Here is a 28,000-nt window from a genome sequence, read left to right on the forward strand (position 1 = left end):
GATTGGCATTCGAGTTTATTTAACTTTTTAAGTTTGCGTTCAGCTGCAGTGGAAATGTGAATATTTCACAAAAGTGCAAAAGCAGGACAGTTAGTTTGAGAGACGGCATATGTTTGTCCTACCAAGAGCTCGTCCATGCTGGTCTGGCACTTCTCTAGGTTGATGCGCTTGATGGCCACCTTCTCCTTGCGTGGTATACAGTAGGCTGCTTGAACCACTGCTGTGGCCCCACTTCCTGAAACAGGCAGGAAGCCAAACAAGTTACTTTTTTGGAAGAGCAGATTTAAAAAACGGGAAAAAAAATCAAAGTATTGCACTTTTTTTCTTGGTAAACAATGCATCTTCAAATCTGAAGAACACCAGAAGCTAGGAACCAGATGATCCCAATGGAACCTAAATGGCTCTGGGTGAAAAACACACAGTCTCATTTATATTCACACCCTTGGACTTCTCCTGGCTGCTTTCATTTGTTTTTCTCCATTTACGCACTCATACACCAATGCTCTCAGGTAACCCGGTCACTACGTAATAGTTCTGCCCTACCTGTAACCACTCCATCCCACTCATTTACTATGGCCAGGCCTATGGCTGGGCGGTTAATCCAATTTTATTTCCGATTATAGTTTTTGCTCATGAAAACAAGATAATCGAGATAACGTGATTATTGTGCCGCATTCCATTTCGCAATGATGCCCTCGTTTCATCTTGCGTTATAAATCCAACGCACCCCTTTCCTTTACTGCAGTGCACCCCCCCCCCCCTCCGAAAGCCTGAACTCACTCTCAGCCAGGCCGTGGCATGTTTGGTTCGGCTCGAGTTAAGATGACGCAAAGAGAGCCGTTGGTCAACAAGAAAGCTAAAACCAATTCAGCTGTTTGGAAACACTCTGGTTTCAAGGAGTCTGACAAGGAACAACAACAAACACTGTGCAAGATTTGTTACATGGTGGCGTCTGCACACCACATGCCCAATAGGACCAACTTGTTTAACCATCTAAAATTCAATCACTAAGTGGTCTATGACCAAACAAAGGAGCAAAAAAAGGAGCAAAAAAGGAGTAAAAACAAAAAATCATCTAAAATTCAATCACCAAGTGGTCTATGATCAAACAATGGAGCAAAAAAAGAAGAAAAAAAAGAAAAGTAAAGCCCCCTTCACTTCTTCCACCACAACAGTCATCAATTAAGAACACACTTTATAATGCAACTGCCCACCCATCCAACTACCAAAGACTCAAAAAGTTTTTCAGTTGAATTATAAAGTTCAAGAAAATCCACTGTTAAAAAGACATACCCCCCCCCCTTTTCTCCCCAGTTGTACTTGGCCAATTACCCCACTCTTCCGAGCCATCCCGGTCGCTGCTCCACCCCCTCTGCCGATCTGGGGAGGGCTGCATACTACCATATGCCTCCTCTGTCTGATACATGTGGAGTCGCCAGCTACTTTTTTTCACCTGACAGTGAGGAGTTTCACCAGGGAGACATAGTGCATGGGAGGATCACGCTATTCCCCTCAGCCCCCCCCCCCCCAAACAGGTGCCCCAACCGACCAGAGGAGGCGTTAGTGCAGCAACCAGGACACATACCCACATCCGGCTTCCCACCCGCAGACACGGCCAATCAGCTCTGTGAATAACTGGTATGACCCCTGCAGTAGAAACCGGAAGTCAGTGGACTACAGTTATGCAGAGTCGATTGTGTCTGTAGGGATACCCGACCAAGCCGGAGGTAACGCAGGGACTCGATCAGGCAAGCCCCATGTTAGTAGGCAACGGAATGGACTGCTACGCTACCCGGACACCCCTAATAAAAATGTTTTTAAAAAAAGACAATTTTTTTTATCAGTTCAATAAACACATGATGTTCTCAAAGTCAACGAGTAATCGTGTTAAATAATCGTGATCTTAATATTCCATCCATTATCCAAACCGCTTATCCTGCTCTCAGAGTCGTGGGGATGCTGGAGCCTATCCCAGCAGTCATTGAGCGGCAGGTGGGGAGACATCCTGGACAGGCCGCCAGGCCATCACAGCGCTGCTCTCAATATTGACCTAAATAATCGTGATTACGATTTTTTGCCATAATCGAGCAGCCCTACAGCTGGCTAAGCTAAACCTCTACCTGTGTGCCCAAAACCATGCTGAGATCCTGGAGGCTCAACAGCGCTCCACTTTGACAGCTGGTTGCGTTCCCGTTCATCACAACCTCATAATGACTGCTCATCAATTATGAATCAGCTTTTCCCAAATCCAGCCTGATGAGGCAGCTCTGCCCAAATCTGCTGCGGCATGCCTGGGCCTTTGCCTCCACTAAGCCAAGGCCCGTCTCTTGAGGGCTGACCAAGCACCGGAGCCACAAGTCCTGGGTTGGAGGCTTACGCCAAAGGGGGTCATTGTCCTGGTGGGGCCATCATGTGGTGAAACCAAAGGCATCGGGAGCAAACCTGAGTCACAAATAAACCTCCATAAATATATTAGAGTACATAAAAAACTCATTTAAAATGATTTCCTTATGCGCTGGATCATAAAAATGGAAAGAAATCCAATTTACAAGTTTATTCTATAAACTGCTCATTCCAGACTATCATACAGAGGCAACAATACATTGATTCAATGTTAAATCTGTGTTTTTGGAGAGTATAGAATAGCAAATTTAAAGCTGACAAAACAACCCGAAGAGTGCTGCAGAGGGACTGGTAGAGGCTGGTGCAGGGAGGCATGCCTGCTGTACTTCATGCCCACTCCACCTACTGGGCATGGGTATGAGTAAGGTCATCACTATGCTCCCGCAAGGCTGAGAACCAGATGCTGGAGGATAAAAGCTCCTGTTAGGCACCATGAAAACACACACACACACCCACACCCACACACACACACACGTTTCCACCAGATCTCTGGTGTATTAGTGTCAGAGAACATTGCTAGCCTAGCTGTACGTTCCTCTTTGGAAGATGGATCTGGTGTGCCACATTAGGAGTCAGCTAAGAGGCGATGGACGGCTTGGTCTAACCTGCAGCTAGCTCATCCCAAACCCCCAAGCCCTCATCTGTGCCCACATATTAACAAAGTCCTCATTGTTTAAAGCTTTAAAACCGAGCCAGCTGGGTGCTGTGGTTAAGATAAAAATATGGCCTTTGATTATATGATTTTTTAAAAGGTACAGCTCCCTGATCTTTAATTAAAAAATAAAAATGTCCCCTGAGACATGACTGGGTTCTATTCATCTACTTTCAATCATCAGGACTGTGACTTGAGGCCATATCAGAACAAGAGAGAGAATACACGAGCCTGAACCTATTCCCTATTACTAGTATTATTACTAGTATTATTACTAGCCAATAACCTGCCTGCAAGCTCACACAACTTCTGACAGACTGAGCTAACTAGGACAACAAACACTGTAAGATGAAACTAGATACGGCGTTACCTTTCATCTGGACACAAGAGAAAAACATTTCATCATTCATCTAAGTGACCCCTAGAGGTCACTTAGATATCTTTCTGAGATAGGGGGTTATTTCAATTGAATGAATAATTTTGATAAATACATTCAAAGCAAAGTGTGCGTGTGTGTGCGTGTGTGTGTGTGTGTGTGTGTGTGTGTGTGTGTGTGTGTGTGTGTGTGTGTGTGTGTGTGTGTGTGGACCCTGTATGATGGCCTGGCGGCCTGTCCAGGGTGTCTCCCCGCCTGCCTCCCAATGACTGCTGGGATAGACTCCAGCATCCCCGCGACCCTGAGAGCAGGATAAGCGGTTTGGATAACGGATGGATGGACATTCAAATTTTATTTCTAAGTCATCAGACATCAGCGGTGATTTCCCAACTCATTTGATTTGATTCACAAGGTCTTGATTCTATTCCGTTCTATTAGCTATTGATTCAATCAGGGATATTCCAGTCACAATACCGATACTGATCAGATGTGAAAAAGGTTCTCTAGAGAGCTGATGCTGTGAACTGCACAGGGAACCATCATCTCAAAATAGTAAACATAGTCCGCGGTGGTGTAGTGGTCTAAGCATCGGCTTTGTGTCGATGCGGTTGCCCACTGGGGACTGGGGTTCGCGCCCCGGTCTCATCAGATCCGACTATGGCCGGACTCGATGAAGCAGCAATCATTGGCAACGCTGTCTTCGGGAGGGGGGCGGAGTCGGCTTATGTTCGTCACATGAATGCGTCTCTGTGTGTGTCGGAAAAAACAGTGGTTCGGCCTGGAGTCGCCTTGTCACGAAAGTGGGGAGGCGGTCTCCTTCGAGACTGCCGGTCGGAGAGATGCAGTAGGCGAACGCATGCAGTACGAGGGTGGGTGTTTGAATTAAAATAGGGATCGATTGGCCACTAAATTGGGAGAAAAAAGGGAAAAATCAGAGATAAATTTTTAAAATAGTAAACTACTTTAAATGCACACAAGCCGAGGTAAACGTGACAAGGCATGCAAATGCCTTCTCGAGCTAACACAGTTACGGCTCTGACCATTTGGCAGCTGAATGCAAAGTGGAGACCAGCAGCCACCATTGTTGTCATAAGATTTAATTTGGGCAAATGAGTTTCCGTAGCGGTCCAGCAAAAACTCGGCGAATGGCAAACTAGAGACATTTGCAACATGCAAGATGCACTTAGAGAAAACCATCACGCGTTCACTGAATAAAGGTATAGACTGAAAAAATATTTACAAATAAATGAATGAATCTCCGAATTTTAAGAATTGATATCAGATCGTTCAAATTAAAATATTAATTCATGGGGGGATACATCTTTCTTGGCCCCATCTGCTTCTAATAGCTGAACTGGGTTCGAGCTACTGACCGGTACTTGTTGAAGAAGAGGCCAGCTCACTATGCTTGTTTGTCTTGGTAGTATCCAAGAAATGGATCCGGCTCCACCATTAACATTATGCAACATTACACACCAGCAGCAGCACTACAGGGTGGGGGGGGGGGGGTTGGGACAACATCTCCCCCACTCACAATGCTCTGGTAGGTGGGACAGTGACGGAGAACCAGACCTTCGGGGACCTGGTTGCCCTGTGCACACTGGAGTGCAAATTCCCCCACATGCAAACAAACAGGCGGTTGTCAGGGGTGACTGGACAGATCCCCAGAGGAGGGCAAGGTGGAGGCGGGGGTGGGTTGTGGTCTGAGAGAGCTTTCTACTTCACCTCCAGGGACGGCAGCAAAGGTCAAGGGGACACATTCATACCAGAGGCGCCAAGCTCTTCGAGCCACTCAGACTCTACTAGACAACAGTAAAATGGAGTTAATGGTTTTGTCTTGTTCTGGGCTGAGCACAAGATTACATGTTAATTGTAGTATTTTAGACCTCTGGGATTCTTACCAAGGCCTGAGCAGCTCACGCTGTCACACCATATACTGCAACATGGGAATGTATGCAATTCCTATTAAGGGCATATCAATCATATTTTTTTTCCTTTCTTTTTTTGGATCTCCCCTCCCCCTTTTTTCTCCCGAATTGTATCTGGACAATTACCCCACTCTTCCGAGTCGTCCCGGTCGCTGCTCCACCCCCTCTGCCGATCCGGGGAGGGCTGCAGACTGCAACATACCTCCTCCAATACATGTGTACTCGCCAACCGCTTCTTTTCGCCTGACAGTGAGGAGTTTCACCAGGGGGGCGTAGCACGTGGGAGGATCACGCTTCCTCACGATTCCTCCCAGTCCCCCCCCCCCCAAACAGGTGCCCCAACTGACCAGATGGGGTGCTAGTGCAGCAACCAGGACACATACCAACATCTGGCCTCCCACCGGCAGACATGTCTAATTGTGTCTGTAGGGATGCCCGACCAAGCTGGAGGTAACACAGGGATTCGAACCGCCGATCCCCGTGTTGGTAGGCAAGGGAATAGACCGCCATGCCACCGGGACGGGACGGGACGGGACGCCCCCCCCCCATATTTTTTTAATTCTATCTTTGGGCAGTTTTACCCTATGACAGGACAGACATGAGGTATAGGGTGAAGAAAGTGAGCAGAAAAAAGGGTCTTCATCCAGACTCGAACAAAGGATGCTGCGATCAGGCTTGAACCTACATGGTACACACTCATCCAGCTGAACCAGCCAAGTCATTATTATTTTTTAACCAGAACACATGGCTTTAATTAACACAGTGTTTTGTTGATGAAGAACGAAGATGTTATTATGAGACAAAACAGAGACTGGCTGATGTCACATGACTTATGGTCCAAGTATACGATACAGAACTTGAGACTGAACAGGATTTTTTGCATGTTAAGTGCCTGCTCACAGTAAATCAGGCATCCTTGCCGACGCCCTCCGACGAGAACGTCACGTCACCACCGCCCTTGTTCCTCTGGAGCGGGAGCTGAGAACACGAGGGGCAGCAGCGTCGCCACAAAGGGAAGGCGTTGTGGCGGCTGCTTGGGGGCCTTTGAACAAAACCTCAGACTGACATCTAATCTGCCAAGCAGTCTGACGACAGACACAAAGGCTGAATGTGGAGCAGGCAGGACCCGGGCGAGCGGCACACACACACACACACACACACACACACACACACACACACACACACACACAAGAGCTGCGTCTGCTGGCTGCTACAGCATACGCTGGCTCACCGGCACGGCACGGCTCTTCTACAGCATCACCCACCGCCGGGGCGGAAAACAGGGCGTGGATACGGTGTGCTACATGGCATGAATTAGCTCCCATCTGAGACTGGAGACTTCCTGACACCCGAGGAAAAAGCAAAAACTACTGACAAGTCATGGCGAATCAGACCTCCCTGGCTCGCTGACTGAAACTGACTGGAATATAGCAGCACCTTTTTCCTACCAGAGTATGAATTTAAAAAACAGAAAATATATTTTTACTTATTTACCCCCCCCCCTTTTCTCCCCAATTGTATCCGGCCAATTACCCCACTCTTCCGAGCCATGCCGGTCACTGCCAGTGGCGGATCGAGAGATTTTTTCCCGGGGTGGCAAAGGGGTGGCATGGGGTTGAAGGAGGGGGGGAATGGACATTGTTCTGAACATATTATTATTCAAAACTTGGATTTCATCGAATGTATTTTGTTCTCTACTTTTTGAGATGAGTTTGGTGTGGTCTCATTGACTTTCACCATGCGTGTACATAAAATATACTTTAAAAACATATTATCTGATTTATAAATGGGGTGGCAACAGGGGTGGCAAGACTGTGTCCCAGAGGTGGCAGCTGCCACCCCTTGCCACCCCGTAGATCCGCGACTGGTCACTGCTCCACCCCCTCTGCTGATCCGGGGAGGGCTGCAGACTACCACACGCCTCCTCCGATACATGTGGAGTCGCCAGCCGCTTCTTTTCACCTGACAGTGAGGAGTTTCACCAGGGGGACGTAGTGCGTGGGAGGATTACACAATTCCCCCCTGTCGCCCCCCCTGAAACAAGCGCCCCGACCGACCAGAGACGCTAGTGCAGCGACCAGGACACATACTCACATCAGGCTTCCCACCCGCAGACACGGCCAATTGTGTCTGTAGGGACGCCCGACCACGCCGGAGGTAACACAGGGATTCGAACCGGCGTTTGGTAGGCAACGGAATAGACCGCCACGCTACCCGGACACCAAAAAACAGAAAATATAAATCAGAAAATATAACCCCTCTGCCCAGATAGTTTGTGGACTAAACTGAAAGGCCGCTGGTCTTTACTTGTTTTCAAGATGAAGGTCTAAATCAAATCAACGTATTGAGTTACCACATTAGCTAAAATGAAATAAGGACGACACTGCTGATGTGCCACTCTTGTTTAGCAGCCGCTAGCTGACAACGACAAAGCCATGTGCAGATGTCCTACAGGGATGCTCAGCTACTCTTTAATGACTTACTGCTGAGAGGTGCAGAAAGCCTCTCCTGGCAGTACTCATTATTAATTAGTAGTATTAATTAGTGCTTAGACGACGTCTTTCCAGCTAAAGTTTCACGACATTCTAATTTTGTTCACATTTAAATTTTCATTCTGATCACTTTTCGCCATGTTTAATTTGAGTTTAATCCCCAAAAATTCACTCAGAAGTTGGATAATGCACTTGAAGAGTATTACATGGACAAGTCCAGAAAATTAATGAACACCAAGTATAATACAATTCCACTCCATCATTACATTATCCCTTTAATTTCATCAATTAATTGTCCTAAATGTGGGAAATATGGCCAATTTTTGAGCCACTCCGCCAAATTCCTTTTTTCCACGCTGGCCATGTTTGCAAGAGGGAGTAACGTTCTTTGCAAAAAGGCGCCAGTGTTTCCATTACGTATAGCGAGGCTGTGTCTTCCTGAACAGGTCAGGCACGGCATGGGCATCCCTCACCGCCTTATGAGCCCTAAGCTCATAACATTGCACTGAGTGCATGGACCATGGAGAGAAAAGAGCTCACGCTTCACAATGGAGCTCTTAAGAGACAACCTCACCAGTCCGGCACGGCCCCAGACCAAGCCGACGAGACCTTGCTCGCTCTACCGGGGGTCAACACCTCAGCAGGAACCACTTGCTCTCAGGAGGAGGACCTGTTCCCTCATGTCTCTTGGATCTCTTTGAAGCCTTCGACTGAATAGATCACACAGAAACTATGAGAAGATTACCTACTTACATGCAGCGGAGCAATAACTCACACAACACTGGCCCTTACTCGTATGACGATACGAGTAAGTCGACCTGCTCACATGAACCATGAGAAGATTACTGACTTACATGCAGCGGAGCAATAACTCACACAACACTGGCCCTTACTCGTATGACGATACGAGTAAGTCGACCTGCTCACATGAACCATGAGAATTCCCCACTCCACTCAAAGCTCGAGCTGAAGTTTCAGAAACCAAAAGGAAAACTTTGTTTTCCTTGTTTTCTAAAATCAGGAATCGGGAACACTTTATCGTTTACCCCGGCCCACAGTGGTGCAACACGAAGACATAAACACATCCAAAACTACAAGAACACACATACTAACACATACACTCACTGGCCACTTTATTAGGTACACCTTGCTAGTACAGGGTTGGACCCCCTTTTGCCTTCAGAACTGCCTTAATCCTTCGTGGCATAGATTCAACAAGGTACTGGAAACATTCCTCAGAGAGTTTGGTCCATATTGACATGATAGCATCCCACAGTTGCTGCAGATTTGTTGGCTGCACATCCATGATACGAATCTCCCGGTCCACCACATCCCAAAGGTGCTCTATTGGATTGAGATCTGGTGACTGTGGAGGCCATTTGAGTACAGTGAACTCATTGTCATGTTCAAGAAACCAGTCTGAGATGATTCGAGCTTTATGACATGGCACGTTATCCTGCTGGAAGTAGCCATCTGAAGATGGGAACACTGTGGTCATAAAGGGATGGACATGGTCAGCAACAATACTCAGGTAGGCTGTGGCGTTGACACGATGCTCAATTGGTACTAAGGGGCCCAAAGTGTGGCAAGAAAATATCCCCCACACCATTACACCACCACCACCAGCCTGAACCGTTGATACAAGGCAGGATGGATCCATGCTTTCATGTTGTTGACGCCAAATTCTGACCCTACCATCCGAATGTCGCAGCAGAAATCGAGACTCATCAGACCAGGCAACGTTTTTCCAATCTTCTATTGTCCAATTTTGGTGAGCCTGTGCGAATTGTAGCCTCAGTTTCCTGTTCTTAGCTGACAGGAGTGGCACTCGGTGTGGTCTTCTGCTGCTGTAGCCCATCTGCCTCAAGGTTTGACGTGTTGTGCGTTCACAGATGCTCTTCTGCATACCTCGGTTGTAATGAGTGGTTATTTGAGTCACTGTTGCCTTTCTATCAGCTCGAACCAGTCTGGCCATTCACCTCCAACCTCTGGCATCAACAAGGCATTTTCGCCCACAGAACTGCCGCTCACTGGATATTTTCTCTTTTTCGGACCATTCTCTGTAAACCCTAGAGATGGTTGTGCGTGAAAATCCCAGCAGATCAGCAGTTTCTGAAATACTCAGACCAGCCCGTCTGGCACCAACAACCATGCCACGTTCAAAGTCACTTAAATCACCTTTCTTCCCCATTCTGATGCTCGGTTTGAACTGCAACAGATCGTCTTGACCATGTTTACATGCCTAAATGCATTGAGTTGCTGCCATGTGATTGGCTGATTAGAAATTTGCGTTAACGAGCAGTTGGACAGGTGTGCCTAATAAAGTGGCCGGTGAGTGTATATCCAAACTAAAAAAAAAAAGGGAAAAAAAACACTGTTCAACGGCAACACCAGCCAGGATGACTGTCAGAACTGCTGGTCTGCATGGGCTAGCAGTTAGCTTAGCCTGCCCTGCTTCCTCATCCTGTGACCGCCCTCGGTGCTTCCTGCTCGGGCACAGCCCACTGAATGCAGCAGACCAGGCTCCCCCAGCCGATCCAACGCCAGGTCTCCCAGCCAGACACCCTCGACACACCTCCCTGCACTCCACACAACGACACCAACACAGTCAACGCCAGGCGAGGTCACCGCCAGACCGCCCTCGGTGTTATCAGAACTGCCGGTCTGCATGGGCTAGCAATTAGCTTAGCCTGCCCCGCTTCCGCATCCTGTCAGACCACCCTCGGTGTTAGCTATTCGGGCACAGCTCCAGGCAGGGCTGTGGTCCCTGAGCCCACAAGACGCAGCAGACCAAGCTCTCCCAGCCGATCCAGCGCCAGCTCTCCCAGCCATCAAACGAAGACAAAACTTAAACGCAGATGTGACCAAAGACACTGCATGGACGGTACTGGGTGAGGCCGCCGCAAATGTGAATTTGCGCCGCCATCTTCCCACACCGGCACTGGGTGAGGCTGCTGCAAACGTGAATTCGCGCCACCATCTTCCCACACCGGCACTGGGTGAGGCTGCTGCAAACGTGAATTCGCGCCACCATCTTCCCACACTGGCACTGGGTGAGGCTGCTGCAAACGTGAATTCACGCCACCATCTTCCCACATCGGTACTGGGTGAGGCCGCCACAAATGTGAATTTGCACCACCATCTTCCCATAAAAGCAATAAAAACAAGAAATAACATAAAAGCAATAAAAACAAGCAATAACATAAAAGCAATAAAAAAAGCACAGGTTCTGTGCAAGTCCAGTGTTTCTATGGAAATGCCACTTAGTTCTGTCTAAAAATGTAAAGAGGATTGTGAGATTTTAATGGTCAGCATTAAATTTCAACTTCCTTTAAATGTGTAGATACCATTCAATACAGACGGACATGACTGAGCAAATATTTTTTTCCTTTTTTTTTTTTAAAATCTGGTAGATCACAGGTATGACATGAAAAGTCTCACCCCGAGACTGACTGACCTCAATATTCTTACTAGTGATCACAATGCAGTGACACCTACAGTGCATTCGGAAAGTATTCACACCCCTTCACTTTCCCCACATTTTGTTATGTTACAGCCTTATTCCAAAATGGATTAAATTCCCTTTTTTTTCTCATGAATCTACATACAATATCCCATAATGACAAAGCGAAAATGGTTTTGTAGAAATTTTTGCAAATTTATTAAAAATAAAAAACAGAAATATTGCATGTACATAAGTATTCACACCCTTTACTCAGTACTTGGTTGAGGCACCCTTGGCAGTGATTACAGCCTCAACTCTTCTTGGGTATGAAGCTACAAGCTTGGCACACCTATATTTGGCGTATTTCTCCCATTCTTCTCTGCAGATCCTCTCGAGCTCTGTAAGGTTAGATGGGGAGCGTCGCTGCACAGCTATTTTCAGGTATTTCCAGAGATGTTCAATGGGGTTCAAGGCTGGGCTCTGGCTGGGCCACTCAAGGACATTCACAGACTTGTCCTGAAGCCACTCCTTCGTTGTCTTGGCTGTGTGCTTAGGGTCGTTGTCGTGTTGAAAGGTAAACCTTCGCCCCAGTCTGAGGTCCTGAGCGCTCTGGAGCAGGTTTTCATCAAGGATCTCTCTATACTTTGCTCCATTCATCTTTCCCTCGATCCTGACTAGTCTCCCAGTTCCTGCTGCTGAAAAACATCCCCACAGCATGATGCTGCCACCACCATACTTCACTGTAGGGATGGTATTAGCAAGGTGATGAGAGGTGCCTGGTTTCCTCAAGACGTGACGTTTGGCATTCAGGCCAAAGAGTTCAATCTTGGTTTCATCAGACCAGAGAATCTTGTTTCTCATGGTCTGAGAGTCCTTTAGGTGCTTTCTGGCAAACTCCAAGCAGGCTGTCATGTGCCTTTTACTGAGCAGAGGCTTCCGTCTGGCCACTCTTCCATAAAGGCCTGATTGGTGGAGTGCTGCAGAGATGGTTGTCCTTCTGGAAGGTTCTCCCATCTCCACAGAGGAACGCTGGAGCTCTGTCAGAGTGACCATCAGGTTCTTGGTCACCTCCCTGACCAAGGCCCTTCTCCCCCAATTGCTCAGTTTGGCTGGGCGGCCAGCTCTAGGAAGAGTCCTGGTGGATCCAAACTTCTTCCATTGACGAATGATGGAAACCACTGTGCTCTTCGGGACCTTCAAAGCTGTAGAAAATTTTTTGTACCCTTCCCCAGATCTGTGCCTCGATACAATCCTGTCTCAGAGGTCCACAAACAATTCCTTTGACTTCATGGCTTGGTTTCTGCTCTGACATGCACTGTCAACAGTGGGACCTTATATAGACAGGTGTGTACCTTTCCAAATCACGTCCAATCAATTGAATTTACTAGAGGTGGACTCCAATCAAGATGTAGAAACATCTCAAGGATGATCAGTGGAAACAGGATGAACCTGAGCTCAATTTTGAGTGTCATAGCAAAGGGTGTGAATACTTATGTACATGCAATATTTCAGTTTTTTATTTTTAATAAATTTGCAAAAATTTCTACAAAACCTTTTACGCTTTGTCATTATGGGGTATTGTATGTAGATTGATGAGAAAAAAAGGAATTTAATCCATTTTGGAATAAGGCTGTAACATAACAAAATGTGGGGAAAGTGAAGGGGTGTGAATACTTTCCGGATGCACTGTATATAAAAAAAGACATGAAGAAGAGAGCAGCTCACTTGTTGGCCAGAAAAGAAAAAATAGTGCACCCCACCCCCCCCAAAAAAAGATCATCTTTGTTTAAACAGGCATTAGCTGCTAAACGAACCAGGCCTCTCTGTGGGAGCTGTGTCAATGTACTAATTCATGAGCTATGACCAGCGGCATGGCAGCGGCTCCGTGTTTGTGTTTCCTGCCATCGGCGGGGCCACTGCGCGGCATGACGTCAGCTACTCGTTATTACATTTCCTCCGCATACCTCGCTAACATTCCTCGCATTATCCCAAGGTACAATGAGAAATCTCACATGTGGCTAGCAACATCGCCGGCGGGCCCTACTTCTACACGTCCCCCTTTTCCAACATGGAAGTAGATGGTGGTCTAGCGAAGCCCTGCCTAGATGAGCAGCTGATCTGACGTATACATCAAGTGAGAGAAAAGGGTATGCACAGTAAGGACAGCATTCGCTTTTATGGCGAGGGCCCTTTAACTTCAATCATGCTGCAGATCTTCTGGAAAAAAAAAGAAAGACATCAACAGCCAGAAAAGGAACAGGGATGAAAACACGGTTGCCGGTGGATACAAAACAGTGGGAGAACAAAGTTTCCAGTCAACTTCAGCCAACGAGAATAATCTGGAGTCTGGTCCAGAGTCAGAGGGAGGGAGCGCTGTAGCCTTTTGTTTTTTTTTTTGTTTTTTTTTTCTATGGCTCGGGCTCTATCCAATATGATCCAATGATCGTCGAGGTGGAAAGGGGTGGGCGTGAACCATGTAATAACAAGTCCTCTTTCCCCCGGGGAAGTTACCAATACAATAGCTCTGCAGAGCATGCTGGGAAAATCGGGGCCATCCTCACAATACCGGCCATACAGCTGAAGACCAGAGAGCAGAGGGCAAACATCCTTTCTGAAATGGAAAAAAAAAAGGCTTATAGGGTCTCCCCAAGAATCCTTTTATCAAAGGGAGGGCAGGGGGATTTGGGTTCTGGGGCCCTGGCTTGCTCCTGCTTTCCCCGACAGATTAAGGCTACCTTTGGCGGGTTTGAAGCACCTCTTCCGAGGACACTCAAACCCCAGTATGTGAACTATGTGTACAGGGTATGATGTGTTTTCCTGTTTTAGGTACACAACTAATGTCTGATAAAGACTTCCGATTGCTACTCAATTTCTTTCTGACATTGTGCGTTTGTGTTTACATGTGTGTAGTGATATGGTGCAGACCAAAACGCCATCATAACACACACCGTAGGCCATTTTACTGAGTTAATTATCCCTACAAACTATCCATCCATCTATTATCCAAACCACTTATCCTGCTCTCAGGGTCGCGGGGATGCTGGAGCCTATCCCAGCAGTCATTGAGCGGCAGGCGGGGAGACACCCTTGACAGGCCGCCATTTGTCACGTTAATTTAACCCCAATATTATTTAGGGCACATGATGCTGTATTCAGCCAAATATCTGAATGAAAAAAAAAATTATTTCAATGACTAAATGATACCATAACTGAAGCCTCTAGTGATTTTGAAATGTTAAGCACTTGGTATTCATCCCCCCCCCCACACACACACACACTAGGGCTGTGTATTGGCGAGACTCTGGCAATACAATACATATTACGATGCAGGGGTTGTGATTCAATATATCGCGATACTGTAAAAAGGCGATATATCGCGATTTCGTAGGCCTGTGTTCTTTGTGCTTATGCTACTTCCTGTCTCAGTTTACATTGTTGCGTTGGAGTGGAAGAGTCAGATGGCTGAAGATGGATTACAACACTTTTATCTAGCGGTCGTGGGGTTACACACAACACAAAAATGTTTGTCACGAACCTTTACATGTAAACAATTAAAATTGTATATAGTGGTTTTGAGAATCGATACGGCATCACAAAAGATAATACCGCGATACTCAAGTGTATCGATATTTACTTACACCCATACTATACACACACACACACACGCACACACACGCACACACCATCCAATCCACCTCTGACTAACTGTGCAACACTGAACATCCAAACTTAAACCCATACTAGAGACGCTTAAATCTCATGCAAGTTCCTTAGAAATTATGTCAGAGAAAGTTGAATCAGATGAACTGATTCAACTTTCTGTGACTTCCTTTACCTGGATTATTGACCATGCATAAAGACATTAGAAATGCTAGTTTCCAATTTTCTAAAACGAGTTCCCCGTCTCATAAACTGCCCATGCAAGTCCTCTGGCCACGCGAGTCCTCTGCCCATGCGAGTCCTCTGCCCATGCGAGTCCTCTACTTTGTTTTGGAGACAGGGCAATCTGTTGATGGACACATTCAGGGGAAATGTCAAGATGGTAACCTGAGCAAAAAACGGCTTCAGAGGAGTGACCTGAATGCCATGTAGCCTCCCGTGTTTTCCGCAGCGACGGGTGGAGTTACCACTGTTTCTTTGACACACATTTACATCACGTCCTCTGATCAAAACGTTCCAATGGCGACCGGGTCCACTGGACACACCTGTTGCTATCGCCAATATTTACTGTTGGTATGTCAACCTGTACTGCTGCTGCATTCATCGTGCTGATATGTCATCATCTCCAACAGTCCCAAATCTTTTTACGCAAAACTCCTCTGGTGATATCATGCTAATTAATGCTAGCAGAAGTAAAGGAGAAACCAAACCTAGCCCTGCTAGGTTTTGTTTCTACTTTACTTCCTCTATTTATGTATCCATCTACTGCATACTTTTTTACTGCCTATATTCTCTTATCTGCTGCAGAAAGAAGTCAATTGCCCCATAAAGATCATTGATGGTTCATCTAAGCTAATCAGGAAAAGAGAAGGATCACTTCATTGTATTCACTCGCAGTGTATCTAAGCCCCTTCAACACGGTTTCCTCAACCTTAACTTGGTGAGTCCAGAAACACTCATGGCATAGCATAAGGAATGCAAACTTAAAGCAAACTTTAAAGAATCCCTGATGTATTAACATGGCTATAAGAGGAAATTGCAGAAATTTAGCAGTGTGATGGTAAAATGGCGAGAAAGTGGTGAAAAGGGGAGGGACGAAACAAAATGTGTGTGTCTTTCTATGTTTGTAGTATTTTGTGAGAGCAAAGAGCTGATGCCATAACACTGACTGGAGGTTTAGCCTACTTGTCTAACTGGTGTTTAGTAGCAACCTGAGGCTCAAGGCCTTCGCGGATGACTTTCCTTCAATGCAGGTGACACATAGAGTTGACTGTAACCTCCCAAGATTCAAAAAGAAACATCTGATAATCAGCTTTAACTAATTTGTAACAGCATGCGTGGTGAGATTACCAGGTGGGAAAAAAAATTCCAGGCCGCACTGCACAATTCTTTCATACAGCCAAAGCTAAGTTGATAATCATGAACCCACCTCAAGTAAATTAACAGCATAAAAGAGGTTGCAGTTCAACCTTGAAATAGCCTTGCCAATTTCAAAATTCTGTTAGCAATCTGGTTCCAATCTATCAATCCACTATGCTCGAAAACACCAAAAAACTGGTTTCTATACAAGAGCAGCTTTACCTCTGTTGGCATGCTTAGAAAGTGGGGCGTTATCACGGGGGTCAGTCCAAGCTCAACCTTTCCAAGAAACCGAGGGGAAATGTGTAAAACAGGTAATCCAAATACTGCTCGAAGAAAAATACACAAAAATGGTTAATTTAGTGGCTACAGAATGGACCCTCTATAAACACACACAGTTTCTCTCTAGAGAAATGCTCCCACCGTTTGCGTAAAGTAAACTAAGAGCTGTGCAACTGCAAAGCACATTTATTGCCTTGCACACAGTAACTCATATGAGAGGGCAATACTTTTCCTAAGACCCATGACTTGTCCTTCTCCGAGTAATCAAAAAGTAAGATAGAGCTATCCATTTGTGTAACATAACCCCAGCAGGTCAAACCTGTCTTTCTGGGGCCATGCAGCCAATCCCTGATTCCAATAAGGTATTGCAGCTCAAGAAAGTTGGATGTTGTTAGATGCTGAAAATACTTGCCATATCAAATACGGACCGATTTAGGCAAACACAAACAATCATAGGCGAGTTGGGAAATAACGCAGAAATGCACACTTGGGTATGCTAATATATACCGATTTGCAGTCTGTACACAATATCAAACATACATGGAGCCTCGAGTTACTTAATTAATGTGGTTCAAAAGACAGACCAGGTCAACAAAAGGTCCCACCGATGATGTTACCTTGAAATATATCAAATGTCTTTCCAAGCATTTTCCAAATAAATGTGTGAGATGAGGTGGAAAGCCCATAATGCTGAATAATCCTGTGCTAAAATCTCCTACATAACTGGATTAATTGTGGCAGTATATTACTCCAAAGCAATTCCTCTCGTAAAGTGGATCAGCATTTCATGGTCATTTTGGGGATCATGAAATGTAAACTCTGGAACGTTAAGAGAGCCAATACAGTGAACATTTAAGAGTCTGGTGCTCCATCTTCTGTGTATTGTTTCATTTAAAAGACATGTAATCTGGTTTTGGTCCAACCTTTCTAACTGACATTTCCCACTGTTGTCTACAACGCAGGGTCTTCCCCAGAAACAAAGATAACTTTTTAACATCTCCTTTACTGCGCTGTCGTCTAACGTGGCTCAACATAACGCAAGCTGGACTCGGACAAAATCTGAGAATTTCGTAACAGCACATACGAATGTGGTGGTGGCACAGAATGATGTTTTCATTTAAACAAAAGTACTACATGGAAATACACATCGGCATGCCCGAAGCTGGGTTCATTGAAAGAAGTCCTTTCCAGCAAATAGTCAGGGCCCGGACTGACTGTGGCGTGACAGCGCTCGTATATCATATTGTTACAGCCCGCGCGGACGGAGTCTACCCTTTTAAAGTCGGCATTTGGCCGACTATGTCAAAACACCGCCTATCTGGGACTGCCGAACTATAAAATAACATGAAACTTTACCAAGCCCACTACAAGAAAGAAGATGCCTTTCGCCGGCTGTTTCACTGCCCAGTAACGGATTTCTGGTAACTGTATCTGTTAGCTTGTTTGCCAACTAATGGCAGCCGCAGACTGTTGGTTTTTTTAAGTGGAGCAACGCTAGCCGGGTGAGGTTCACATACCTATCACCTCCTGTAGCTCATAGTCATCTTTGCTGATGGACCAGGGTTGGGAGCTCAGGTCCTCCGACATGGCTGGGAAATTTGCTGGAGCCGTACTCTTATCTGTGAAACGACACCGAATCCAGAGACCGGGCTGTAGCTAAGAAGAATTCCAAAAAAATGACGACAGGAGCGACAAGGGCGACACTTCCCCTTCTTTGCGAATCCTGCAGCGCTCCTCCTGTCATTCCCAAAGTTTGACACAAGCCAAGCAGCCCCGCCTACCGCATTCTTGCTCCGCTAAGGTGAGACGGGCGCCCCTAAACGCCCCAGTCCGCCGGAGTCCGGGAGTGTCGGACCGGAAGGCGTGTCGCGCCGGGCATGTCTCGTCCTTTGATTGGATAGCGTCACATGCTCTTCTTTCTCATTGGATAGTTCGTCATCAATCGTGAAATAGATACCGCCCTTGTTCCCTTTGTGTAACATTGGGACAGTGACCCCCTTCGGTGGTACGTTGTAATGACATACGGCATTACCGGTCCTGGTACAATTACGACACAAGCTGGTGGGAAGCGGCACATGCTGTGCATTTAAAACAATAAATCTGCGTTGACGGAAACCGCATCTATAGAAATTGCAGTTTGAATTAGATGTAGAAATAAGTATTCAGACCATTTATAATTTTTGTACACATTCCAGACAAAATCGACTTAAACTATTTCCGAACACATGAAAATGACACTTTCTGCCTTTATAATGGGACGAGTTGGACCAGACTGGTCTGAACTGTTCGGATCTGCATCAGAGACAAACATAAGCATCCCCAACAGTCCAGCATTCCTCCCAGTGTTTGGGTTGTTCCTGACTCGATTGTTTTTCCTCAAGGACAGTTTCCTTCTTTTTTTTTCTGAATGTGATGTCATATAATTTATGACCCATTTTAAAGGCAGAATGTGTAATCTCCAAAGCCTGTTTTTACCACCTTGAAAAGGTGAACCACTGGAGCCAAAGAGGAACTAATCAGATGCTTTTCCTCTCTGAATGATGTGATAAAACGGCCAAGAACAGGAAATGCATTAAGAGAGTGTTATTCATTTGTTTACGGAGGGGGTTTATCTATTAAATCAAGTATGCAAACGTCACTGTTTGTCTCTCATTTTTCAGAGAGACATGCTTAGTAGCCTGTTGCCTGTGATGGCCTGGCGGCCTGTCCAGGGCATCCCCCCACCTGCTGCCCAATGACTGCTGGGATAGGCTCCAGCATCCCCGCGACCCTGAGAGCAGGATAAGCGGTTTGGGTAATGGATGGATGGATGAGAATGACAAAGAAAAGGACCATCATCAATGTATTAGAAGGAAAGAAATCAGCAGGGAGAGAGCAAAAGTGAACAGCATACTGCAATAGTCAAACAGGAAGTTTCACAAGCACATTATCTCTAAATCGACGCCACAACTTCGTTGGTCACGTGACTGACAGAAGGAAGTGGCTGATGCATGAAAAACAAGGCATATTGTGTGTCTCTCCACCAACATAGCTCATATTAATATACTGAACAGTTACCACCACAACCAATATTTTTGAAATTTTAATAACATGAAAGCTGCACGCACACAGAACACAAGTAAAGAGACAGTTTGTGTAAGATAGTAAAGATTATGGGAAACCTGTAATATCTCATTGTTGATGGAAACACAAGCACCAGTATTAAAAGATATTTACAACAGATAGAGAACAGACTTAGCTAAAACGTAAACATCTTGGGCATGATCACAGATAGCCCCTTTGGTCCAAGAGAGAAGGCAAACGTCTGCCTTGTGCATGATCATGGAAGCGAGAGAGCTTTGGCGAGCCGTTTCCAGAACCACATCTGTGTGCAGGGCCGGGTGTAGTCACATACGGTAAGGAAGCGCAAGATGCTGGGGAATGGGTTTTTCATAGGCTTGTAAATCACTGGGATGAGCCGTTTGCTTCGTGCTCCTGTAATGAGGATGAGGAGGAAAAAGTTGGTGAGCTAAATACTGCAGCCAGTATATGTACAGACAACTTTTAGCAGGAAGCAAACATCACAAAGAGAGCTCTGATTAAGGCTATCAGAACAGAAGCTCAGTAAATCTACACGGGGGAACAAAACATGCCAAGGTTGATAATGTGAATGAGTTGGAATAAGGATAAAAAAAATATAGAGCAAAAAATTAGTCAAGGAAAATGAACAGTGCAACAAATAATGATACTAAGGGACCAATTCTGATGAAAAACATCACTTTTATGAGGGCTCTGTAGTGTTACAACATGGCAACGGGTGAATGCACGGCTCCCTCCTGGTTACCATTTCTTCCTCGCCTACCAATCCATCACCACAAGCTATTGATGCCTAAATCTCAACCCATCCAACAGTTTGCTAAACACAGCCAAAACACACGTTAATATCGGCTTCATCGGCTAAATAAAGTTTAACCCATCCGAGTGATTCCATAAGTGATGCTATAACATTCCCTAGCTGGACACCCTGGTTGAACATTTTAAAAATGGTTGCACTTGCAGTTGGCAAGCTTTTTTTTATTCCCCCCCTCTTCTCCCCAATTGTATCCGGCCAATTACCCCACTCTTCCAAGTCTTCCCGGTCGCTGCTCCACTGCTGATCTGGGAGGGCTGCAGACTACCACATGCCTCCTCTGATACATGGGGATACAGTCACCAGCCGCTTCTTTTCACCTGACAGTGAGGAGTTTCGCCAGGGGGAAGTAGCGCATGGGAGGATCACGCTATCCCCCCCCCCCCGAACAGGCGCCCCGACCGACCAGAGGAGGCGCTAGTGCAGCGACCAGAACACATACCCACATAGGGATGCCCGACCAAGCCGGAGGTAACACGAGGATTCGAACCGGCGAGTCCCGTGTTGGTAAGCTACGGAACAGACCGCCACACCACCTGGACACCCCTGTACTTAGCAAGTTGAACAGGACAGCACAGTGTGTCCTCTTCAGTCCTCAAATAACAGAAAATGTTTTTATATCTCGGGGAAAAATGAAGGAAAATATTTTGACAGATACAAGCAAGCAATTGATGAGGTTAAGTTTTTAACAGAGGGCATTAGTCATTTACAGTAATTTAAGATTTTGGAAATCAGCACCGATCAAACATTTATTTCTAGCACAATCTGTGTTTAGGGACGCCATCTTTTTACAACATGTGTCAGTTCTTTTTTTTTTTTTTCAGAGTAGATCAATTAGAAACATTTCTGAGCTCTGGTCGTGTGTGTGTGTGTGTTTGTGAGATATGAACAATATTATGTAGCAAACAAAACATATGTCTTACCAGGACATAAGCTGAGGGCAAACTTGGTCTGAAAATCACAGGCCTCACTCTCCAGGTATTCATCAGAAATCACCACCACCATCCGCTTACACCTGTGCATTTGAAAAGACATCATGCCCACATGTCATATAAATATATATCATATACATAAATGGAAAGAATAAACTCATGGAATGCAGAAATAGTTGATTGATCAGTTTAGTCCATCCATCCGTCCATTATCCAACCCGCTTATCCTGCTCTCAGGGTCGCGGAGCCTATCCCAGCAGTCATTGGGCAGCAGGCGGGGAGACACCCTGGACAGGCCACCAGTCCATCACAGGGTCAACACACACACATTCTCACCTAGGGACAATTTAGTATGGCCAATTCACCTGACCTACATGTCTTTGGACTGTGAGAGGAAACCGGAGCGCCTGGAGGAAACCCACACAGACACGGGGAGAACATGCAAACTCCAAACAGAGGATGACCCGGGACGACCCCCAAGGTTGGACTACCCTGGGGCTCAAACCCAGGACCTTCTTGCTAAGAGGCGATCGCGCTAACCACCGCGCCACCTGATCAGTTTAAATAAGAACTAAAAGGGCAATTAGAAGCACACAGGTGATGTCATAGTGGGTAAACCCACCTTCTCTCTATGAGCTCACTGGTGATGGTCCACACACAGGAGCCCGGCAGGACGTCTCTGTCGAACACGCACAATTTCAGGTTGTACTCGGTCTGCTCCAGGTGCTGGATCATTTCGTTCACGAACTTGAAGTCACTCTGGCAGTAGCAGATGAAGGCATCAAAAAGTTCGGGTGCACCTGTATCCCACATACAGTACACACAACAACCACAGTTCAGTGCTACACCAACCTATAACCACACCTGGACATTTATAGCACAAGGGAACAAGGCAAGATTTTTTTTTAGGGTAAAATGCAACATAAAGAAAGCTGGGACAACTTAAGTCTGACATTTTGGGGCCTACCGGGTGCAGGCCCCAGGGGTCGGGGCTAAGCCAGGGCCTCTGTGTGAAGTTGCTGTTAATAAGTCTTGATGCGTGCTCAATAATCCAGGTGAGGAAATCACAGGAAGTTGAGTCAATTCATCTGGACACAACGTTAATTGTTTAATGAAACATTTCTCTCAATAAACGCTGTGTGCAGATGAACTGGCTCAACTTCCTGTGACTGCTGTTGTTAACTTTTCATTTCTCACCTCACAGTAGCGCCGGACGAAATGGAAAGTATTATCACGATAATTATGTAGAATTTTACGCAGTATCACGAAATCTGCTTATGTATGTGTAATGAATGAGTAGACTCGCTAGCCAACCGGCTAACGGGTAAGGACCCTTCAGCTGACTGGTTAGCGAGCACAGTCTCACCAATCCACGTACAAATAATATAATATTGCAACTTTCACATTGCATGCAATGCACACGCCAAAATCCAATTTTGTGTGCAGATAATACGCCATTAATTTCTGTGAAGAGCTGATGCATCCAAATACCACGCATCACTGTGAACAGTCATGACATCACAGGCGAGGCTCAGTTCGCCCAATTCATCTGATGCGTGGGCCTCCACAAGCAGGTAGGCAGGGGACACAATCTTTTTTGTAATTAAATCATGGTATTAACAGTAGTATTTTAGTTATTTTATTAACCTTAACCCTAACCCTAACCCTGACCCTGATCCTGATCCTGACCCTAACCCTGACCCTAACCCTAATCCTGACCCTAACCCTGACCCTAACCCTAATCCTAATCCTGAGCGAACCCTAATCCTAATCCTGACACTGACCCTAACCCTAATCCTGACCCTAACCTCAACCCTGGTTGTAGATGCCCATGCTTCTGGTGAACTGGACGAACTGAGCCTCGCTGGTGATGTCATGACCGTTCAAGGTGATGCGTGGTATTTGGACGCATCATCCACAGAAGTTAATGGAAAGGATTGGGGTATCATCTGCACGCAAAATTGGATTTTGGCGTGTGCATTGCACGCAAAGTGTAATATCGTGTTATTTGTATGCAGATTGGTGAGAGCGGGTTGGGTTAACGCAGTCGACCATGGTGCGGGCGACCCAGGTTTGCTTCCCAGCTGCCCCCTGAATTCGCTACATTGGTGTCAGAAGTGGGATAGTGAGACCATGAAGCCATCGGAAGCACGTGCGCCCAGAGACATGAGAGAGCTAGTATGCTAAAGCACAGGGATGCGCTTCCCGAAGGAGGGGGGTGGTGTAACGATCATGAACGAGTAGACTCGCTAGCCCGTTGGCTAACGGGTCGGACCCTTTAGTTGGCTGGTTAGCGCAGCTACCCAGGTTTTTGTCCCGGCTGTGGCGGTTCCTGGCTGCCCCGCGAATTTGCTACATTGGTGTCAGAAGTGGGATGGTGAGATCATGAGGCCATCGGAAGCGCGTGCACCCAAATGTGTGAAGGAGCTGGTATGCTGAAGCACGGGGGTGCGCCTCCTGAAGGAGGAGGGGTAGCGTAATGACCACGAATGAGTTGACTCAGAGGTTTTTGAAGAAACTGCAAAGGAGTCACCTGGCACCTTCCGGTTCACTCTGGGCAATGAAGAACTTCGTGCCTCTCAATCATCGTCATCCTTTGTAAATCTGATGACACCAAAGTAGCAAATTCAGGGGGCAGCCGGGAACCGCCGCACCGGGACGAAAACCTGGGTCGCCTGCACCATGGGCGACTGCGCTAACCAGTCAACTAAAGGTTCTGACCCATTAGCCAACCGGCTAGCGAGTCTACTCATTCATGATCATTACATATGTAAAAATAGCATGTTTAAGAATCCAGTTGAGGGCCACTACATTAAACTATTTGGTGATGTAAAGTGTAATATCGAACCAAAGCTAGTTTTTCCAATAGTTTAGACCTAATTTTGTGAGAGAGTTTGGGTCACAGAGTCTCGTTATATATGACAAACTTGTGATTCATGAAATGAAAATATCAGTTTCATCAATAAATATAGACGCAAGCGGCGATTCCGGGGTTCAAGTCACCACAGACCATCACAAGTTGAAAGCTTCACTAGCTTAATGGGGTAGTATTAATGGGGTCCAAGCAGTATTGCAGCCGCCATCTGTCCGATCTGTTTCATATTTGGTACATGGCTTCTATGTGCCACAAAGAATAAGCCTATCAAGTTTCACGAAGATTGGCCATTCACACTAGCAGATATTAGCTGCTAAATTTTGATTGGCTGTTTGGCAGCCATTTTGGTAATCCAGCCAATCAGCACTTTAGGCAATGTAGCGAAATGGGTCCAAGTATAAGTATACCAAATTTCAGATTTTTTGATCAAGCGGTTTTTGAGATGTCGGATTACTTGGGTCGCCTGTGTCCTAGACGATTACCGTAATTTTTTAAAATGTCGTAACACTTCCATTGCTTCAGAAACATGTGCCAGAGTTTCCAAAACTGGACCAGACGGTGTCTGATTTCTTGCATCCTAGCCGACTGCCGTAAAAAGAAAAAGTATGTCGTTATACCCAGGTGTCCTGGCGTGTGGTATGTAGAGCTGCAGCGCTTCCACACCAAATAAGTCAAAATAGCGGGCAAACTATATGATTGACATAGGTGGTCCCAATAGTAAAGTTGTTGAGCACATTGAGATGCATGGGTCGATTAAGTTTTGTGTTGATCTGACTTATGCTGTGGGAGTTATGGCCTTTTAAGCATGACCCTTTGTTATAGCGCCACCATCTGGCTGACATGGGTGATTTGTAGTGCCAGAGTAGTGGGGGGCCGTATGAATCCACCTACCAAATTTGGTTGGTCTAGGACTTATGGTTGCTGAGCCTCAGACACTTTTAGCTGAGAAACCGCGCCCAAACTAATACAAGTCAAAATGGCGGGCAAACTATATGGCTGACATATGTGGTCCCTATAACAAAGTTGTAGAGCACATTCAGATGCATAGGTCTGTGCAGTTTTGTGTTGATCTGAATTATGGTGTGGGAATTACTAACGGGTCGCACCCTTTAGTCGACTGGTTAACGTTGTCGCTTGCGGAGCGGGAGATACGGGTTCGCATCCCGACTGTGGCGGTTCCCGGACTGCCCCCCGAATTCGCTACATTGGTGTCAGGAGTGGGATAGTGAGACCGTGAGGTCATCGGAAGCGCGTGCGCCCATAGGCGTGAGGGTGCTGATATGCTGAAGGGACGCGCTTCCCGAAGGAGGGGGGGGTAGTGTAACGTGCATGGATAAGTAGATACGTTGGTCCTTGATTAACAGGTCAGACTCTTTAGTCGACTGGTTAATGTTGTCGCTTGCGGAGTCGGAAACAAGCGTTCACGTCCCGGCTGTGGCGGTTCCCGGACTGCCTCCCGAACTCGCTACTCGCTATTTCCGAGCCCTGCCATATAGTTCAAAGATCATTCGTTCAATTTTCGGTGATTTATTTATTTATTTATTTATTTTGTGGCTATATCTAACTGATCTCGCATTTGTGGCTGAGAGAGTCTATTTTGTGAAAGTGCTGTTGGCTTCGAGTGCGCCTGTGTTGGGGGAGGGTATCTTAGGCCCCGGAGCCCCGTTGTCTCATAATCGGTTTCCAGTGTGAGTCTGCCCTTTACTGTGATGAAATGAATCTGTACATTTAGCGGGAACACATCTCAGTGCTGAGACGGTGGTGTGCTTGATGAAGAGCGTACAGACCTTCAGGGTCATCCTCCAGGGTGATGCCAGCGCGCTCCTGGGTGCGGGGCACACAGCTGTCCACTTCCGGCACCTGCACCGGGGGCTCGCTGCTCTTCTTCATCAGATACCGCTTGACGTCCGCATCTGTGTGTGCACAAGTGCAACCATGCACGCCCACGCAAACACACAAACACACACGTATTAGATCGTAATTCAGTCGATTAACGATCAGGGCTGGACGCAGTGGCGGCTGGCCAGTACAGGGCGCCGGGGCTCCGCCCCCTTCAAACATCAAGAGAGGAAAATCTATTTAAACATGTTAAATATAATTTAGTTGTATAATGCAAATAATTATGAAATAAAAGTATTTTGCAGTCTGTAAGCGCCTGTCAGCACCCATTAAATCCATCCATCCATCCATTACCCAAACCGCTTATCCTGCTCTCAGGGTCAAGGGGATGCTGGAGCCTATCCCAGCAGTCATTGTTGGCAGGTGGGGAGACACCCTGGACAGGCCGCCAGGCCATCACACAGCCCCACCACCACACCCACGACGGGGCAATTTAGTACGGCCGACTCACCTGACCTACATCTTTGGACTCTGGGAGGAAACCGGAGCAAACCCACGCAGACACGGGAGAACATGCAAACGCCACACAGAGGAGGACCCGGGACGACCCCCAAGGTTGGACTACCCCGGGGGCTCGAACCCAGGACCTTCTCTTGCTGTGAAGCGACCGCGCTAATGCGCCACCGTGCCGCCCAGCCATTAAATATTGGTTCAAAGTGGTATTTGATTATTTCTGTCTGAATACATATACTTCCTGGGTGAGGGGCGCCGGTTTCTTCAGATTTTCCATAAGGCGCAATTCTGTGCGCCCCAGACACTCCCACTTTTATTGGCAGTGAATCGCTATTGTTTTAATTATTTTTTTATCTAATGTGACTGTGTAGTGGTTATGGGGATACATAGACAATTCTCGTGGCTGTCAATCGTGTTCACACCCACCACGACGCCTCGTCTCGACCGCCAATCATCCACCGTCTACGAACCCTGATAAAATCTATAGGGTACATTGTCCCTCTTAATAACTCTGTGACTGTGTGGACATTAAAGCAGCTGTCAGGTGTGCTGCACCAAAGGTAAATTGCCCCCCCCCCCCCAAAAAAAAAGTTTAGCACCAGCCACCACTGGGACGGATTGACACTAACGAACCAACCTTACCTAAGAGAGGGCGAAGCTCCTCCACCACGTCTTTTCTCTCCAGCTCCTCCAGGATCGACAACAGCTTCCCCACTGAGGCTTCTGAGCAGCGAGCCTGCCACTCCTCCAGTATGATGGTGGTGGGGTTTCGGGACGCCTCGTAGTTCTTGATCTGTAGATAGGAGAAGCCCATCGTCTCCGCCATGGACATCCAGTCCGCGGCCACGGTGTTCTTGGGGTTTAGGTAGAGTCCCAGCTCCCTCCTCACCTTCATGTTGAGCGCCACGAGCGGGACGCTCCACAGGTCAACTTTAGAGTCTCCGCTCGCCATTTTCACCAAGTGTCAACAGAACTCGTCTTTTTTCTTCTTCTTCTTCCTTTTTTTTTGCAACAGACGATGCGGATTACTTACAATCCGGTCGTTTCTTAATAATAAAAAAAAACTTTCTACAAATTGAAAAAAATCGCCTTCACATTTTCGTCCGCCAGTTCCGCTGCCTACCTGACAGAATGAGGAAATGTTGAATGCGCCATACAGTGTGTGACAGGGGGGCGGAGCTGACCCGACTCTTCCCCCCTCTACGCTACATTCACCGTGATACCCACAATTTAATCTGCCGCTATCGTGAAAAGTGTGGTTTAACTTGGTAGGATATCCTGTCCTGTGCACGTGGACCCGCTGTCCAGGGTTCGACTGTCCATCAGATGGAAACCGGAAGTGAGACCATGTTCAG

General features: G+C 46.6%; 2 protein-coding genes across 3 annotated transcripts in view; both read right to left on the reverse strand.

Annotated features, from left to right (window-relative positions):
- The window catches only part of oxsr1b (oxidative stress responsive kinase 1b), a 95,311-nt gene extending 76,903 nt beyond the window's left edge, over nucleotides 1-18,408 (reverse strand). For both annotated transcript variants that reach the window (XM_056299467.1, XM_056299466.1), the window contains exons 1-2: nucleotides 18,115-18,408; nucleotides 123-235 (exon numbers count right to left, since the gene is read on the reverse strand). In XM_056299467.1, the coding sequence (XP_056155442.1) occupies nucleotides 123-235; nucleotides 18,115-18,184 (183 nt within the window). In that variant the 5' untranslated portion in view covers nucleotides 18,185-18,408. The remainder of the gene's footprint in view (nucleotides 1-122; nucleotides 236-18,114) is intronic.
- Nucleotides 18,409-19,666: 1,258 nt separating this feature from the next.
- Nucleotides 19,667-27,758, reverse strand: myd88 (MYD88 innate immune signal transduction adaptor). The gene is made up of 5 exons (XM_056299187.1): nucleotides 27,288-27,758; nucleotides 26,081-26,206; nucleotides 22,041-22,218; nucleotides 21,410-21,501; nucleotides 19,667-20,071 (listed from the first exon to the last, which is right to left on the reverse strand). The coding sequence occupies exons 1-5, from the start codon at nucleotides 27,595-27,597 to the stop codon at nucleotides 19,917-19,919; spliced, it is 861 nt and encodes a 286-aa protein (XP_056155162.1). The 5' UTR covers nucleotides 27,598-27,758; the 3' UTR covers nucleotides 19,667-19,916.
- Nucleotides 27,759-28,000: the final 242 nt, after the last annotated feature.

Source organism: Lampris incognitus, chromosome 19 (genome assembly GCF_029633865.1).
Source record: "Lampris incognitus isolate fLamInc1 chromosome 19, fLamInc1.hap2, whole genome shotgun sequence".
NCBI lineage: Eukaryota > Metazoa > Chordata > Actinopteri > Lampriformes > Lampridae > Lampris > Lampris incognitus.